The following is a 19,016-nucleotide window of genomic DNA, read 5'->3' as shown; positions in this document are numbered from 1 at the left end:
TAATATTACTGGGTGCATTGGGTAAGATTGGGTATTGTTTTCCTTGGGAAAATTTTTTTTCTTAATATAGTTAATTTTTTTTTCATAAACCAGTTTCTCATTTGTCCACAGTATCTAAAACATCAATCATAGAATGACCACTGACCATCAGTAACTAGACAGCATCAGTAATAGGGTATTAAAAAGGACTTCTTTGGACTTGAGCTTATGTTTGATGATTTCATTGCTATTCAGTTCCTGTATTGAATGGTTGGAGATGAACATAATTGTATCACTGGTAATTAAATAGTTCTTATCTAGAAAGAAGGTAGAGTTGAGATAAATCTAATTTGCAAAAAACTAGTCAATATATTCATGACTAGAGGGCCATTTTGGTTATTTTTATTGCTTGGACACCCCTGGTAACAGTTTTTCACTCCACTTTCTTAAGGGATGAGGTCTCCCCATGTTTTCCAGGCTGGTCTTGAACTCTGGGCTTAAAATAAATGTAAACATATGTCCACATAAATTGCTACAGTATTCACAATGTTCAAAAGCAGGAAATAAAGCCTGTGTTTATTAATGGATAGATAATATGTTGTATCCATACAATGGAATATTACTTGCCATAGAAATAAATGAAGTAGTGATACCTGTTACAATATAGATGTCCCTTGAAAAAAACTGTAAAGTGAATAAAGTAATTCATAAACACCACAGATTACCTAATCCCCTTCATATAAAAGTTCAGAGTAAGTCACTATCCAGATAGAAAATAGATTAGTGTTTTTTGAGGGTTTACAGGAAGAAGATAGGAAAATACAGAAGTGACAGCTAATGAGTACAGGGTTTATTAAGGGTGATGAAAATGTTCTAAAATTGGTGATGATTGCAAGTGTAAGTGAATTATGCTGAAAATTTAAAATATGTGTATTATGTCTCAGCAAACAGGTTCCAATAAATAATTTTGATCCAATTTTTTAAGAATATGAGTATGAACGTGCATCCAAAATTTACACAGCCTTTTACTGCTTCCTTGTATCAGTGAAATAGGAATTCAGTTTGTCTTAGAGACATCACTGCCATTTACATTTCAGTCTGCTGTGGTAGGACCACCTTCAAAAGTTATCAAAAATTATCGAGTAGAAATTTGCTTCCAGGACTACTGTAGAGTGCTTGCCTAGTACGTGCAAGGCCATGGGTTCCATCTATAAAGAAAAGCATAAGAAAGCAGGGGATTTAGCTCAGTGGTTCCGCTGCCTGCCTCGCAAGAGCAAGTACCCGAGTTCGATCCCCGGTACCCCCAAAAAAAAAGAAGCGTAAGAAAAAAATTCTTGTGTAAACAGCATGCCTCAGAACTTCATAAAGCATATTAATTTGTTAGTCGAGCGGGATTCAATACGCCCAGTCTAAGCGCCCCCTCTAATGTGAAAATGGAATTTGTAATTCTCTGCGCACACCTGTCGTGTCCGCCCCCTTCCTCTTCTTTTCGAAGGAGCCACGGAAAGACTCCATTGTCAGTTCCCTGAGTAGGAAAAAAAGTTCTACTTAAATGTAAATGTGGTGGGCAGCGGGGAGCCAAATTGGGCTACGTCACCTCCCTCCTCACCGTCATTCATACTGAGGGGGCAGGACCCGTCATAGGAACTGTCCAATCAGGCGCGCCACTGAAAAGGCAGTCGAGGGGGGCCGCTGGGTAAAGGGATGTGAGGCTCGCTGTGCCTTCCGGTCGCCCATTGGAAAGCGTGTCACGACTTTAAGCCACCTTAGGTGGCTCTGATCCGGCGTCTATCGCGCTCTGACCTGTACGGCAGCCGAAGGGAGGACCCCAGAGGCTCTGGAAGCTAGGAAATGGTGATTCCGGGGACAGGGGTCTCGAGACGGGGGCACAGGGTCAGGTTGGAACCGGCTATGGCGGGGCCCTGGTTACCCCGCGCCCGCCGTGAGCGGGGCTGGGCTGGCAGCCGGGACCCCGGGACTTACCTGTTCTCTCCCTGCGCGGTGACTTGGTCTGGTCCGGAGCCCCCCGTGCGGCGGCGGCGGCGGGCGGTCATGGGGCACCTCTACTTGCGGGCAGGGTTTGGTACCCTGAAGAGTTGTGGACTTTGACATCCCCAGTCCTTCTTTACTCATTGGAGCCTATTTTTTTCTGAGTCTTACGTTTACGGGAAAGAACTCCAAATCTACGACCCATTTCTCCAGTTTACCTCTTTCTAGACTGGTGATGAATCTCTAAATTTCTGGATCTCTCCCCATATTCCCAAATCCCAAATTCTCCTCTCCAGTTCATACCGTTATCAACTATAGGACCGTCACTCAATACGTCAAACGCAAGCATTGTACTTTTGTTTATGTTTTTGTTTTTGCGGCCCTGGGGATGGGGCGCAGAACTTTGTACATAGTAGGCAAGCGTTGTTCCCTGACCTACACATCCAGCCTCGGACGCGGTATTGTAATTGTCATTTTTTTCCGAGAGAGAAGTGCTGGCCTTAAAAAAAGCCAGGCAGGGCCGGGGATTTAGCTCGGTTCCACCTCCTGCCTCGCAAGCTCAAGGACCGAGTTCGATCCCCGGTACCAAAAAAAAAAAAAAAAAAAGCCAGGCATGGTAGTGCAGGTTTGTAATCCCAGTACCTGAGAGGCAGAGACCGGGGATTTGAGCTAGAGACCAACCTGGGCTGCATAGCGAGTTGAAGGTGGCCCTGGATTATAAAACTCTCAAAAAAGCAATCAGAAACCCAACCAAATAAAATACATGTAGTGGGTTTTCCCCCCTCCAGTGCTGAGGATCAAACCTAGTGCCTCTCAAATGCTGGGCAAGCACTCTTATCTGTGAACTTTATTTGTGGACTTTTCACATGAGAGTAAAGCAGAGAACAACTTCCTGACCTTGTTGGTAGAATGACCTGCCTTGACACTAGTTTCGGGTATGTTTGGATTCCCAGTCCGAACTGCCCCTCTCTGTCACCTTGAAAGGATTTTTTCCATTTACTTCAGCTTCAAATTTCATTAACTGTAAAATGTATTTTATCAGTATGGCTTAAAATGTACAATAAAATGTTTCCAAAAAAGACTAAGGGGGGTGGCAAGTAGATTACAGAAAACATTGGTTTTACATTCTATTTGATATATATAAATATATAGCACCGGGGATTAAACCCAAGTGCTTTGCATTGAGCTACATCTCCAGCCCTTGTTGTTTCTTATTTTGAGAGAGGATCTTGCCAAATCTCTTAAGTTGCCCAGGCTGGAACTTGTGAACCTCCCGCTTCAACCTTTTGGAATGTTGAGATTACAGGTGTGTGCCAATATATATACCCTGTGAAAACTTTTACTTTTTTCTTCCCCAGAGGACATGTAGTAAGTTTCTCAGGTGTGTTCTTTTCATTTCTGTGGTTATTATTATTATTATTGTTTTTTTGAGACAAGAGTCTCACTATGTAGTTTAGGCTGGCCTTGAACTCATTTTGTAGCCCAAGCGGGTGAACTTGTGATACATCTTGCCTCAGCCTCCTGAGTGCTTGGATTATAGGTGAGTGCCACCATGCCTGGCTCATTTGTGTGATTTTAAATGCAATTCCAGGGTTTAGCCTGGAGAATGCTACAGGGGAAAGAACTAAAGGAAAATCTCTTTTCCATGACAACCATAGAAAAATAAGTACATTTCCCCAAAAGTGTAGTAAAATAGATTGGTGAATTACAAAGACTTAACATCATCTATTCTTTTTCTTTGCTGGGTGGAGAATTTGTGATAATAAATAATTCGGTTTTCTTTTATCTGGACTTATGGATTCATAGTAAATCATACAGGACAGGGCTTGGCAACACCTAAAAGTGTTCAAATATGATTAATGTTTACTAAGTGATTTATCATGGATAATGAAATGACATCTTTATTGTCTGAATTACATAGATACTCATGCTTTTAGAGCTTGCTATTAAATATAAATGCTTTCCATGTGTATACAAAAATACTGAGTTTTGGTGATTTTGCTGGATTCTTCAAATATTGAGTATTTACTGTTTTAAAAGTAACTGAATGAATATGGGGCCAGGGATTTAGCTCAGTGCTTCTGCTGCCTGCCTCGCAAGGGCAAGGTCCTGAGTTTATCCCCCATACCAAAAAAAAAAAAAAAGTAACGAATGGAATGCAGCTGGGCATGGTGTTGCACATCTGTCATCGCAGCACTGGGAGGCTGAAGCAGGAGGATTCTAAGTTTGAACCCAGCCTGGGCAACTTAGTGAGACTCTGTCTCAAAATGAAAAATAAAAAAGGACTGGAGATGTAGCTCAGTGTGAAGGCCCTGGGTTCAGTCCCCACCTACGGCAAGACAAAAAAACTCCAACAAAATTAAAAAAACAAGGTTTTTTGGCCAAAATTTCATCCTGGGCAATGGCCTGTGTTTTCATTCTCTTAACATTGTCTTCAGCAAAACAAAATTTTACTTAGGTTGAATTTATGTTTCCTGATTAATACATCATACTTTTACTGTTACATCTCAAACCTCATTGCCAAATCCAAGGTCATTTAAATTGCCTCCTGTGTTACGTTCTACAAGTTCTGAATTTTGCATCTTTTATTTGGATTTATCATTGATTTTGAGTTAATTTTATGAAACTTTTAAGGTCTGTGTCTAATTCATTTCTCTATGGATATCTAGGCTTCTCAGCATCGTTTGTTGAAATGACAGCTTTCTCCATTGCATTGCCTTTGCTCCTTCATCAAAGATCAGTTGGCCATATTTGTGTGATTTTATTTGTGGTTTGTTAATTTGTGGGGTTTTTTTGTTTGTTGGGTTTTTTTGGTACTGGGAATCGAACTCTGGTCCTTGTGCTTGCAAGGTAGGCAGTGGAACCACTGAGCTAAATCCTCAGCCCCGTGGTTTGTTTTTGTTGACCTACTGCCTTTTTTTTGCAAACACCACACTGTTTCCAGTACTGTAGCTTCACATAACTCTCATAGTCAGGTCATGTCAATGTTGTACCCTTAAGGTTATTGTCTTGGTCATTTTGGATCTTTTGCCTTTCTATGTAAATTTTGATTCTAATGTTTATAACTAATTGTTAATTTATAACTAATTTTTCTTTTTTCTTTCTTTTTTTGGTAGCCTTGGGGATGGAACCTAGGCCTAATGTTGTGATTAGGTCATGAGAGCAGATCCCCCATAATGAGATTACTGTCCTAAAAGAGGCCAGAGAGGGCTTGTTTCAGAGATAGCACCTTCTATCTGTGTCCTCACATGCACCAACTCCACACAAGGAATGTAAACATGTACTGCAAACATGTACAAAAAAAGAAAAAAAAAGGTATCAAGGGAAGGGTGGAAGGGGGGAGGGTGGGACACAGCTAGAAGCTGCTGGCTCGGAAACCTATCTCATAGATACAATACTTAACAGGTGCCATATGTAATAGTGCTTTAAGTTTGGACTTTCTAGTTGGTAGAACTATGAGCAAACTCAGGACCTTGTGCTTGCAAGGCAGCCATGGCACCACTGAGCTAAATCCCTGGCCCAGTATGATGTATTTTGATAGACTGGCCCCGACTAAGACCGTAGGTTTTTTGTTTCTTTTCTTTTTTCTTTTTGTCCTGTATAAATGATGTTTGGCTTTAAATGTTTTTTTGTTTTTTAAAAAATTTAAATTTTATTTGTACATGTGTGTAGTACATAATGTTTACATTCCTTTTAGGAAGTTGGTACATGTGCATAACATTTTAAATTCTTTTTTTTAATCTCCTTTCCTTTCCTCCTCCACCTCTCCCTTGATCCTCTTCCTTTTTCTTTTTTTTTTTTTTTTTTTGGTACCAGGGATTGAACTCGGGACCTTGCGCTTGTGAGGCAGGTGGTGGAACCACTGAGCTAAATCCCCAGCCCCCTCTTCCTTTTTTGGTAAATGTTTGCAGTACATAATCTTAGCATTCCTTCTCTAGAGTTGTTAAATTTACATAACACATCTCAATTCCTTATTTTTATCCCTTCCCTTCTCCTCTTCCCTCCATCTCTGGTGCTGGGGTTTTAATTACAAATCCAGTTGTCCATTGCTTTTGTTCTTAATTTGCTGTTCTACAACCTCACTACAATCTCTACTAGTTCTAGTAATTTTTTTTTTTTTTTTGGTACCGGGGATCGAACTCGGGTCCTTAGCTTGAGAGGCAGGCAGTGGAATCACTGAGCTAAATCCCCAGCTAGTTCTAGTAATTTTATATTGGTTCTTTGGGATTTTCTACCTAGACAATCATGCCATCTGTGAAGAAAGGCACTCTTCCTTTTTCTTTTGAAGTGCTAGGGATGGAACCCATTACATTGTACAAGGAGCCCCCCAAAAAGACATATTTCCCCTTTTCTTTTTTAAAAAATTGCTTTTCTGGAACCTATAGCAGATTCACCATGAGAAAGGAAACAGTGTGGGGAGGGTGGGGGAGAAGGGAGGGGAGGGATTCATTTCTTGGGAAGGAGAATTTTATTTCTTGTTATTCTCTACCTTTTATTTCCTTGACTTCTCATACATATTTTTTTGTATCTCTTGCTATGATTTCAGGTTTTAAAAATTTTTTTGAGACAGGATCTCTCTGTAGTTCAGACTGGTCTTGAATTCACTATGTGGCCCAGGCTGGCCTTGAACTCTTGGTGATCCTCCTGCTTCAGCCTCCTGACTACAGGAATTACAGGCCTGTGTCACCACATCCAGCCAAAGTTTTTGTTTTGAGACAAGGTTTTGCTAAGTCAATAAGTTGCCCAGGCTGGGCTCAAACTTGTGATCCTTCTGCCTCAGCCTCCCCGAGTGGTGGGATTATAGGCATGTGCCACCATCCCTGCCCAGTGTCAGAAAACCTTTGCTTATGTTTTCTTCTAAATTGTTCAGTTTTAGCTCTTAACCTTTAAGTTCTTGATTCATTCTGATTTCACTTTTGTGTATGGTATAAAATTTTATCAATTTACTTTTGTTTGTTTTTGTGGTACTGGGGATTAAATTTAGGGCCTTTGGACCGAGCTATATCCCCATCTGTTTTTATTTTTTGAGACATAGTCTCATGAAGTCACTGAGTTATCCAGGCTGGTCTTGAATTTGAGATTCTCCTGCCTCAGGGTCCCTCAGAGCTGAGATCACAGGCATGTGCCATCACATTTAGCTGAGTATTATTTTTAAGTATTCTCCTCACAGCAAAATATCAATTTGTGATGTAATGCATATGTTAATTAGCTCAATTTACCTACTCTATAATGTATACATATTTTTAAACATAATATTGTATCCGATAAATGTGTTCAGTTTTTGTCAATTTAAAAATAGACAGGGGCTGAGGTGTAGCTAGCAGAGTGATAGTGTGTGTGCTTAGCAGGTGTGAGGCCTTGGGTTCAATCCCCAGCATCAAAAAATAAATAGATATTTTTCCTTTTTGGTACCAGGGATAGAACTCAGGAGGCAGGAGTGGTGCCACTGAGCTAAGTACCCAGGCCAATAAACAGATATTTTAAAAAATTGAATAAAGACAGATTAAATAAATGTAGAAATCTAACAGCTGGAACAGCTATATTAATTTCAGTTTCTCTGTTTAGCATGTGGTTATCCAGTTTTCGCAGCACCAGTTTTTTCTTTTGATGAATAAGTTTATTGGTTGTCATCTGAAAAATCTTCATAGAAAACTCTCGGCAGCCCGCTCCTGAGCTCTGAGGAAGCTTGGCTTCTTTTGAGCTACCCTATCTTTCTTCTGGGCAAGGGACATTTTGGGACAGTTCCACCTCTTCTTTTTAACTTCTCTTTTCAGCTTCTTTTCATAGACTGGATTCTCTCGTATAGCAGCATGAGCTTTCTTATACATCTCGTCCATGTCTGGAGTTACACTGTTCTTTATGTACTGAGAGAACTGTTTCTTGTAAGCATCTTCATCTTCTTCCATTAGGCAATGCATATATATAATCAGCAACGTTCTGACCCATGATGTGCTTCCAGTGTACTTCTGCATGCAGCATCAGTGTTTGAAAAGACTATTTCCTATTGAAATAGGCATTTGTGTCAAAAACCATTTTACCTTATTTGTGAGGGTATCTTTCTGGCTTACATATTCCATTTGTCCATCTCTTTGTCTTTATACTAGTACACAGGATAGTGGTTTGTTATATTTGCTTTTTATTTTATTTATTTATTTAATTTTTGGTACCTGGGATCGAACTCGAGTCCTTGCACTTGCAAGACAGGCGGTGGAACCACTGAGCTAAATCCCTGGCCTTTTTATTTTATTTTATTTTATTTTGCCAGTACTGGAGAGTGAGCCCAGGGAGCATTGGGTTACATCCCTAGCCATATATTATGATTGTTTTTGTTATTATTATTATTATTATTATTATTATTCATAGTACTGAGGATTGAATCCAAGGTACTGTACCACTACGCTTTATCCCCAGCCCTTTTTATTTTTTATTTTTATTTTCTTTCTTTCTTTTTTTTTACAGTTTAATGTATTTTAATAGCAAACTTACAGGAACAGCACAGAAAGACAGACAACATTAAAAACATGTACTAGCATGTAAGACAACTCAGAAAAGTATAGTGACTAGATGGAATCTACTGTATGATAAAAATGCTACAAACACCATTTAGTTGCCGTCAATAAGAAATTTACTTGTTTTAAAAAAATCCAAATGCTGGCATTGTCCAGAAAAATTTAACAGGCTTATTTATAATTGTTATATAGTTGAACTGCTGAAACTTGTTCACTGAAACATTTTGACTTGGATTAATGCTTTACATCCCCGCATTAATATTAAAAATTCACACACAAATGAAAATGGAAAAATTGCCAATACCTGATTTCTGTCCCCTATTTTCCACTCGCAATCATGTACTTAGGTACCTTTTGACCCCATGGGAAAAAAATATCTAACATTCAGAACTACCAATAACAGGAAAAAGAGAAAAAAATTTTTTTGAGAATGAAATGTTTCCCACCATAATGGACTCTTAAGCACATTCTCCACGTATGCGGCATGCTAGTTGGATATCTTTTGGCATAATTGTTACACGTTTGGCATGGATGGCACACAGGCCAACCAGATAGGCCTCACTTGCCTCCTGCAAAGCACCAATAGCTGCGCTCTGGAAGCGCAGATCTGTTTTGAAGTCCTGAGCAATTTCTCGCACCAGACGCTGGAAAGGGAGTTTGCGAATCAGAAGTTCAGTGGACTTCTGATAATGTCTAATTTCACGGAGTAGCAGCGTCCCAGGCCTGTAATGATGAGGTTTCTTCACCCCTCCAGTAGAGGGCGCACTCTTGCAAGCGGCTTTTGTAGCCAGTTGTTTCCTGGGCACTTTACCACCAGTGGATTTGCGGGCAGTCTGCTTTGTCCGAGCCATGGTACAGGGACCTCCTTACCCCCTTCTCCTTTGGCTGGAGCTTGGCGAGCTAGAGGCGGCGCTGGCATTGGAGAGCGACGGCGGTGCGGCAGCGGCTGTGAACGCAATTCTTTATTTTTTATTTTGAGACAGGGTCTTATTAAGTTATACAAGCTGGCCTGGGACTTGTGGTCCTCTTGCCTTAGCCTCTCAAGTAGGTGGATTATAGGCCTGTTCCACTGTGCCTGCCCAGTACAGTTTTGATTATTGCATCTTTGAGTAAGTGTTTGAGGATACTTGCATCAATATGTTTCTTGTAGAGTGTTTGTTTTCAGGGTAATTTTGGCCTCTTACGGACTAGAGATTAGCTCAGTGGTGGAACACTTGCCTAACACACGAGGCTATGTGTTCCATCCCCAGTACTAGGAGGAAGAAATAAATATAGATGCATCCCCTACTCTTCAGTAATTTGAGTTTGCAGAAGATTGGTGTTAATTTTTCTTAAAATGATAAAAAATAGCAATGAAACTATTTGGATTTGGGAGTTTTTTTTGTTGTTGTCAGTGTCTTTGTTTATGTTGCTGTAACGGAATACCTAGGACCAGGTAATTTGTGAGTGACAGAAATTTATTTCTCAGAGTTCTGGAGGCTGGGAAATTGTTAATCTGAAGCTGGTAGGTTAGATAACTGGTGAAAGCCTGGCCTGGTGCCATGTTACTGTGTCTTCACAGTCAAAGGGTCTTCATGGTTTTCTTCAGCTGTTTCATAAGGGAGTAATCCTGTCAATCAGAGGAGAGCCCTCATGACATAGTTGTTTCTTAAAGGTCCCACACCTTTTCATATTCCTGCATTGAGGATAACATTTCTACATTAATTTTGGAAGGGGACAAACATTCTAACCATAGTGGGGATTTTTTATTTCTACTTCATGACCCTTATTAGTTATAGTTAGGCTTAGATTTTTTGTGTTTCTAGAAATGTGTCCACTTCATCAGTGTAATCCAGTTTTTTCTGTTCCACTAGAGACTTTGCAAATTGCATTCTTTTAGTGGTGCTTTCCAGTTACACAGGATCCCTGACAGTGTTGTGCTGCAGGGCAAGTGAAGCAAAGCATTCCATTGATCCTGTGGCTTGGCCTCAGTTTTACAAAGCCTGTGTCCCTGGATTGTGACTTTCATAAGGACCTCTCAGTCTTCCTCCCTCCTTAGTTGGTGCAGGAAGGTTAGAGGGGGTTGGACTTCATTGTTTCTCTTTCCCCAGAAGGTTTGTCCTAGACAAGTTTCTGTTTTTAGACAGCCCTCAATATCTGGGAAAATAATCCCCCTTTGTACTGAGTATGTACAGACTACTTTTTGGTCATTATTCCCCAAACAATACAGTAGAACAGCTATTTACTAGCATTTATATTAGGTTTTGTAAGTAATCTAAAGATGGTTGGTGGGTGTCCAACTTTTTGGCTTGCCTGGGCCGCATTCAGTGAAGAGGAATGGCACTCTGCCACTGAGCTACATTCCCAGCCCTGCAGTTTATCTTGAAGGAAGGACTTGAACACAGATCTCCGGGGATATTTCAAGATGGCTACATTTTTCTCCTCCTGGAAGCAGGTAGTGACTTTGATCTTCACTAGGAGCAGCTGTCAGGGTTTCTGGAGGTAAAACAAATTAGGGGAGCCCACCCTGTAATTTTTACCTCTCAAGTTTGTCCTATCAGCCGTTAGCAGTTCACTAGTTATAGTTTAGTTTTTTCCCACCCTTGTGCTGCTTTTCACAGAGGTTTCTGTTCCCATAGATTATTTCTTGTATCTTTTGTCTCTGTGTGTCCATTTGGGGACTGCCGCTTGCCCTCTGAACTTATTTCTCTGATAGATGTCGGAAAAGTTTTTGATTTTTTGGTTCATTTGCTTTTTTCTTCTTTGAGTATGTATTGCCTTGTGTCTTTTTATGCACCATAGTGGAAACTGAAGTACTCCCTCCTTTTTCAGTGACAAGTGATTCAGTGCATGTAAGCTTGCCCTCTCACACTAGTTTATCCCTTAACCTCAATGCAAATCCCAGGCCAAGCCAGTGTGGTGGTGTATACCCATAATCCCAGCTATTCTAGAGGTTGAGGCAGGGGGATTGAAAGTTCCAAGCCAGCTTGGGCAACTTACCCTGTCTCAAAATAAAACATAAAAAGGACTGAGAATGTGGCTCATGGTAGAGTTCAATTCCCTCTGGGTTCATTTTCCAATTCCACAGTCAGTCATTCAATCATTCAGCTAATCAGTCTCAGACCAGGGTGCTTCCCTTGCACTCCCAAAGCATTTTATAGCAGTTTGAGCCTTTCTAGCCTGCCGTGCTGCCTGAAGTCTTCATGCATTTTGACTGGCTCTTTTGTGAGGAGTTACTGGTTGTCAGGTGCTGCCAGATCTGTGACTTGAAACTCAGATTACAACAAAGAAAGTAGACAAATTATGTCCTTTTCCATTTTCTAAACAGTTCAATTTTTACTATGTGTGTGTGTACGCATGGGCATCCTGAAGGATCAAACCCAGGGCCTCATGCATGCTAAGTATATGCTCTATAGTAGGGCTAAACCTCTAGCTCCCATTCCTTTTTTCCCCCTGGGTTCTGGGTTTTCTTTGTTGTCCATGCTGGCCTTGGTTTTGAGCAGTACCCCTAATTCCACCTCCTGAGTAGTTTGTACCACTATGGTACTTGGCTCCATTCTTTCTTTTTTGTGTGTGTGGGAGGAGACAGAGTGTGTCTGATGACCAAGTCATGAAATAACTGGAGACCAGAATCATGTGAATTTATGAATTGAGTGTGTTGGTCCCCAGAGCTATCAGTCTCACCCATTCTCATTTACATATATGCAATATGTTTTAGGACTTGGTGACCTTTGAGGATGTGGCTGTGAGCTTCACCCAGGAAGAGTGGGCTTTGCTGGATCCTTTTCAGAAGAATCTATACAGAGATGTGATGCGGGAAACTCTCAGTAATCTGGCCTTTGTAGGTAAGGATAACATTCCTTCACTTAGTCATTTAAAGAATGAGTATTTCTTGGCTATTACTGGGGTTCAATTGTTTAGAATATGAAAGGGGAATGCTTTGGTAAATACATCAGCAAGGCTCAGTGTATCATGAAGCTAGGATCTAATACATGTTTAAATGCTGTAACAGTTCATAATGCTTTTTGGGGGGGGTACCGGGGATCGAACTTGGGACCTTGCGCTTGTGAGACAGGCAGCAGAACCACTGAGTTAAATCCCCAGCCCCCATAATGCTTTTTCTGGGTCTGTATTTTAGGACTAAAATGGGAAGACCAGAACATTGAAGAACTGTACCAAAATCCTGGCAAAAACCTAAGGTATTTTGGTTCATAAGGGAAGCAGTGTTCTTAGAATTAAAACACAGTAACAGAATCAATAACCACAACTTCACATTTCAGTATGCCTTGAACATTTTGTCTAGAATTATATCCTTACATGTTATGTAGATATTAGTTCACTTGTAAACAGTTTTAGGAAAACCCACATATGTTTTGATAATTGCTATGATCCAGACCTCTCGCAGAGGACTTAAATTGTGCTCAAGCAATTCTGAGAGGACATAAGCCCTTGCTTTCTCTGGTTAAAATGTTAAAAATATAAGTGTAGTTCTTGTTAGTAAATATAAATTATTAAAACAAACACAGTTGGGTGTGGTGGTATGTACCTGTAATCCCAGCACTTTGGGAGTTGGAGGCTGGAGAACTGCAAGTTGAAGCCCAGCCTGGGCAATTTAGCAACTTTTTTTTGTCAAAAAAGACAAAAAGGGCTGAGTGTGTAGCTCAGTATCAAAACTTGAGTTCAATCCCTAGTGCTACAAAAAAGAGAGGAAAGCAAGGAAGGAAGGAAGAAAGGAAGAAAGAAAGGCAATTGTGGCCAGGTGTGGTGATGTAGCTCGTAATTCCAGGTACTTGGGAGGCTGACGCAGGAGAATTGTGAGTTAGAGGTCAGCCTGAGCAACATAGGAAGACCCTGTCAGAAAATAAAAACAATACTAAAGGCTTTAATAATATTTCTCTTTTCTTACAGAAGACATGTTGTAGAGAGACTCTGGGAAGGGGTCAAAGGTGCTCAACGTAGAGAAACCTGCAGCCAGATTCCAGATCTCAGGCTCAGGAAGAAAACTCCTGCTGTAAAATCCTATGACTACAGTGTATGTGGAGAAGTCTGCATTGGTCATTCATCCCTTAATAGGCACACGAGAGCTCACACTGAACACAAAACATGTGAACATAAAGATGGAAAGAAAACATATCAAGATAAGCAATGTGGAAATGCCTTCAGTTTTCACGATTCCTTTAAAAAATCTGAAAGAACTTGTTCTGAAGAGAAATCCTATCAATGTAAGGAATGTGGAAAATTCTATACTTCTGTATCAAACTTTCAAAGACATGTGGAAAGGCACAGTGAAGATGGACCTTATAAATGTAAGGCATGTGGCAAAGCCTTTTATTCTTCCAATTCTTTTCTAGTACATGAAAGAATTCACACTAGAAAGAAACCCTACCAGTGCAAACAGTGTGGTAAAAGTCTAAGTACTTCCAAAGCCTTTCAGATACATAAAAGAACCCATACTGGAGAGAAACCTCATGAATGTGAGGAATGTGGAAAAGCTTTCAACTGTCCTAGTACTTTTCAAAGACATAAAAGAACTCATAGTGGAGAAAAACCCTATGAGTGTAAAAAATGTGGTAAGGCCTTTGGTCGTTTCAGTTCTTTTCGAATACATGAAAGAATGCATACTAGGACAAATGCATACTATGAATGTGAGGTATGTGGAAAAGCCTTCATTTCTCTCTCACCTTTTCAAAGGCATATGATAACACATACTGGAGAAGGACCTCACAAATGTAAGGAATGTGGAAAAATATTCATTAGTTCTAGTGCATTTCAAATACATGAACGACTACACACTGGAGAGAAGCCCTTTGAATGTAAACAGTGTGGGAAAACCTTAAGTAGTGCCAGTTCCTTTCAAATACATGAAAGGACTCACACTGGAGAGAAGCCATATGAATGTAAGGAGTGTGGGAAAACCTTCAGTTGTCCCAGCTCCTTTCAAAGACATGAAAAGACTCACTCTGGGGAGAAGCCATATGAGTGTAAGCAGTGTGATAAGGCCTTTAGTCGTTCTTGCTACCTTCAGATGCATGAAAGGTCTCATACTGGAGAGAAGCCCTACACTGGAGAGAAGCCCTATCAGTGTAAACAGTGTGGTAAAGCATTTCGCGGTTCCAGTTCCTTTCAAGTTCATAAAAGAACTCATACTGGAGAAAAACCCTACGAATGTAAAGAATGTGGGAAAGTCTTCAGTTGTCCAAGTTCATTTAAAAGGCACCAGAAGATTCACACTGGAGAGAAACCCTATGAGTGTACACAATGTGGTAAAGCCTTTGGGCGTTACAGTTCCCTTCAGATACATGAAAGAAATCACACTGGAGAGAAACCGTATGAATGTCAAGAATGTGGAAAGGTCTTCAGGAGTTCTAGTTCCTTTCAAATACATAAAAGAACTCACACTGGGGAGAAACCCTATGTATGTCAAGAATGTGGGAGAGCCTTTAGTTGTCCCAGTACCCTTCAAAAACATGAAAGGACTCACACTGGAGAAAAACCCTATCCATGTACAAAGTGTGGGAAAGCTTTCAGTCGATCCAGTAACTTTCGAACACACCAAAGATCCCATTGTGAAGGGAAAACTGCACAAATATAATAAGGGTGGGTAAGCCTTAATTTGTTATAGGTCCTTTGAAAAGCATGGAAGAGCTTGTGTTGGAGAGGCACTTCATACAAAGAATATGGGAAGGCTTTCTTTGTGCAGCTTTCTAGCGTATTTGAGAATGGATATTGGTGAGAAACCCTATAAATGTAGATGATAACAATTGCTTTTGTGTCCCACAAGTTTGAAGCCATGAACAATGGAGAGAATATAGATAGGAATATAAGTAGCATACAGAAGCCTTCAGTTGGCTCATATCCTTACAGAAACAGGTATGAATGCTCCCTGGGGATTAGTTGTGTAGCTCTTTAGTAGAGGGCTTGCATCACAATCACAAGGCCCTCAGTTTAAACCCAGCACTAGCACTAGAGAAAGAGGAAGGAAGGAGGACTGGTAGAGAGGGAGAGCATGCACACTAGATTAAAAATTTGAAAGTGTGAAAGAGTTCCATTTTAACAATAAAGACAACTCCCAATTTAGTAAAATACACAAATTGAAGTAATATGAAAACCTTGATGCAAATAATGCAGAATGTTCCAAAAAGCACACATCCTGAAGGAAATGGCATAAAAGGTATAAATTGATTTTTTTTTTTATCAATGGTTCATTTTTTTTTTTTTTTGGTACCGGGGATCGAACTCGGGTCCTTGCGCTTGCACAGCAGGCGGCGAAAACACTGAGCTAAATCCCCGGCCCAATGGTTCATTTTTAATGTGGATATTTGGACTGTGGCTATCACTTCTTTCTTCAAAGAATCATTGAGGTGAGATAATTTTGTAAGTACTTTTGAAGCAACTGTGAGTTTAAGTAGTTTTTCTTAAATCACTTAAATACTGTTTTGTATTTTCATAATACTAGGGATTGAATCCAGGGAATGTGAGCCACAGCCCCAGCACTTTTAAATTTTTGGGTCAGGATCTCACTAAATTGCCTAGGTGGCATCTGACTTGCTCCTTTCTTGCTCCTGCCTTAGCCTCTCCAATAGGTATGATTATAGATATGTGCTGTGGTGCCTGGCTCACTTAATACAATTTTTATTTGTTAATTTTGAAATATATGGAATCTGGAGGTGAATTGAAATGCATTTTTAATATTACAGGGAGGTTTAATTTTCATACAGTTATTGGATTCTGTGGTTAATGGGCCATTGAAAACCAGTGTTTGTTAATTGTTGGGACTTTGTTACTGGCTCATGTGGCAGTTTCTGAATTATCCTTTGCTCATCCTATATATTCTACCATTTTCTTATAGAGAAAACTTTTATTTTGGTACCAGGGATTGAACTGGTGGCCTTGCGCTTGCGAGGCAGGCAGTGGAACCACTGAGCTAAATCCCTGGCCTGAGAAAACTTTTTAAAGGACACAGAAGTTTATATTTCATGGCTAATAAAGAATTGCCATCAGATTTTATTTTTTTGGGTGTCTCTCTGTGTAGTTTAATCTTGCCTTGAACTCACTATGTAGCCCAGGTTGTCCTTGTAAAGTTTATTACAGAATATGGTCTTATATGAATAATTATTTTAATCTTTTTCCCTTTACTTTTTGTCATTCTTTCCAGCTATTACCTGAATAGTTCACTTTGAAGAGCCAGAGTCTTTTTGGTAGTTAGATTTTCCATTCTCTTTATGGTTTGTATCTACTAATAGTCTACCTTGAAGGAGAATTTGAAGGCAGAGTGAAGAAGGTATTTGTTGGATTTTTGAAGCCGCTATACAGGAAGACAAGTATATGGGCTATGTGGATGGATGCCCACTGGCAGCCCACGGTCCTTGTTCTTGGGCTTGTCCATCAAGACTGACCTCAAATCAGTTGTCTTTTATGTTCTTAGAGGTGTAGGTCCTCATTTCTACATCAGCTCCACATGAAATGTCTGTCCTTGGGAATTCCCTACAAATCCTAGTGTGAATATCAGGTAGCTGATTTAAGCCTGTCATGCTTGGGAATATTCTCTGATTCTCTGGCTTCCCTCTTTTGTAGATTGGATTTGTATGTGAATACCTGGTAGCATGAGAGCTATAGGCATCAAAGCAACTAGAGGAGGGGCTGGGGATGTAGCTGAGTGGTAGAGCCCTTGCCCAGTTGGGCTGAGGCTGTGAGAGTATAAAGCTCAGCACTGAAACAGAAAACTAGATGAGAGTTTGTTCCTCTACTGCATTGTGGGGTGACTGCCCTCACCCTGTCTCTCTATCATACAGGAAGCACTTTCCTTGTGTCAGAAAGATACTGGATGTTTCGTATTCTTCAGAGCTGAATATTATCACTCCATTTTTAGTCATGTTTATTCTGTGATGAAAACTCAGTGAGCATGACTGAGTGGCTATATTTAGAAAAGACCTGATTCTTGCAAGTGGAATAAGATGAACGTGATCATTATGTGCTGGAAACATATACTAATAAAAAATTAAAAAATAAAATGACTAGTATTTTCTTAAAAATAATATGGTAAAGGGAGTGGTTTAGGGAGCAAATGGGAATAAAAAAGATCAGCAGAAGTCCATCATGGTTGGAGCTAGGTGATGGGTCAGTAGGGGGTGCCTTACGCTGTTGCTACAATTCCACATGCTTGAAAAGTTCCATAATAATGAGCTGTGAAGGGGAGATGGTTGTAAAGATATGTATTAGACAGTAGATGTGTGTTAGGTGGCAGAATGAAAGAACCTGTGTGATTCAGGGATTAAGAAGGTTCATCCCAACAAAAGAAGCTATTTCACTATACAGCAAAAGCAATGAAGTGTCTGGGCATGTAAATGATAGGAAATTTGAACAGCACAGAAATCCATAAAAGCAATGCAGAGTAGAGTACGGGACAATTCTCAGTTTCAGCCTCAGCCTTCTGGCTTGGCAGAGATTGCAAGCTGCAAACCGAAGTGGCCAAAGCAGGGATCCCTGTACATTACAAACTGGCCAGCAAACTGTTGTTAAAAGCCCTGATCTACACAAGCTTTTACCCTAGCTGCAGGATTAGATCTGAATGCAACTCCTGCCACACAACTTGACGTTGAACTCTGCAAAAATTCTGAGGGCTATAACCAGAATGCATCTTATGAGAGGTCCTATTATTAGGGGATAACCTTCCCTGGTTCGTGGAAAGCTTGGAGTAATCACAGGGCTCCCAGTGGTCCCCCTACTGCACTGAGTGGGAAAAAAATGAGATGAGGAGGATGTGAAACAAGATGTCACCAGAGAATTTCAGCAACAGGTAGCATGGGCTAAAACAGGTTTGTTGCAGAGGCCTAGCCCTCAGTAACTAGAAATGAGACCATTGTGCTTCAGAACAGTGTATGCTTGAGAGGTGATTACAGAAGGCTTGGTCCACTTGGTCAATTCTATAGTGCAGAACTTTGAGGGCTCCTCACTTCCCCCGACACCTGAAGTTTCTCAGGTATTTGTAACAGCATGGCAACTTGGCCATTTTCCATGCTACACACGTGCTCGGTCTAGACTCATCTGGGCTGAGGATAAGCACATGGCCATCCCACAGACACCAAAGTGCAGATGCTGGAAAGTGTGGGCAGTGGTCTAAACACAGATATTGCCATTGCAGAAGGAACTTGGGAGTCGGTCTACATAGAACACAAGCCACCAAGCTCAGATGAGCACAGACATAAAAGAGGTAGAATAAATGTGTACCTGTCCTGGATAATCCAAATGGTGCTGTGCTCAATTGAAGACAAAGGCCCATGGCTGCATTTGATTCCCATGTCCCTAGTTGCGTATACAAAAGCCCTTCCCAGGAACGACATCCCAGGGCACAGTCGTCATTATCTTGCCTCATGAGGAAGAGAGCATGTGACTCACAGGAAGTACACTGTTGTAAATCGTTCAACACAAAATGAGATAAAGTGGAAAGAATTGACTATCCTTTTGATTATGTTCTAGTCTTAAAAAATTTTATTAGCCTATGCTGGTGATACATGGTACTTACATTCATCCTGGGGACTTGGTAAGTATATATATTGTGTC

General features: G+C 40.5%; 1 protein-coding gene across 1 annotated transcript; it reads left to right on the top strand.

Moving 5' to 3' along the window:
- The first annotated feature begins 146 nt into the window (after window positions 1-146).
- On the top strand, window positions 147-18,494 carry LOC101719819 (uncharacterized). The gene is given in 5 exon segments (XM_021244823.2): window positions 147-1,833; window positions 12,175-12,301; window positions 12,595-12,655; window positions 13,365-14,935; window positions 14,938-18,494. Coding segments are annotated over 5 exon segments (1,821 nt in total). The 5' UTR covers window positions 147-1,830; the 3' UTR covers window positions 14,997-18,494.
- The last annotated feature ends 522 nt before the right edge of the window (window positions 18,495-19,016 follow it).

The sequence above is a fragment of the Heterocephalus glaber genome, unplaced genomic scaffold (assembly GCF_053883595.1).
Source record: "Heterocephalus glaber isolate CG9 unplaced genomic scaffold, H.glaber_assembly_v1.0 deba00001760, whole genome shotgun sequence".
NCBI classification, from domain to species: Eukaryota; Metazoa; Chordata; class Mammalia; order Rodentia; family Bathyergidae; genus Heterocephalus; species Heterocephalus glaber.
Note: the sequence above shows the minus strand (reverse complement) of the source record. Positions and strands in the feature narration are given on the sequence as shown.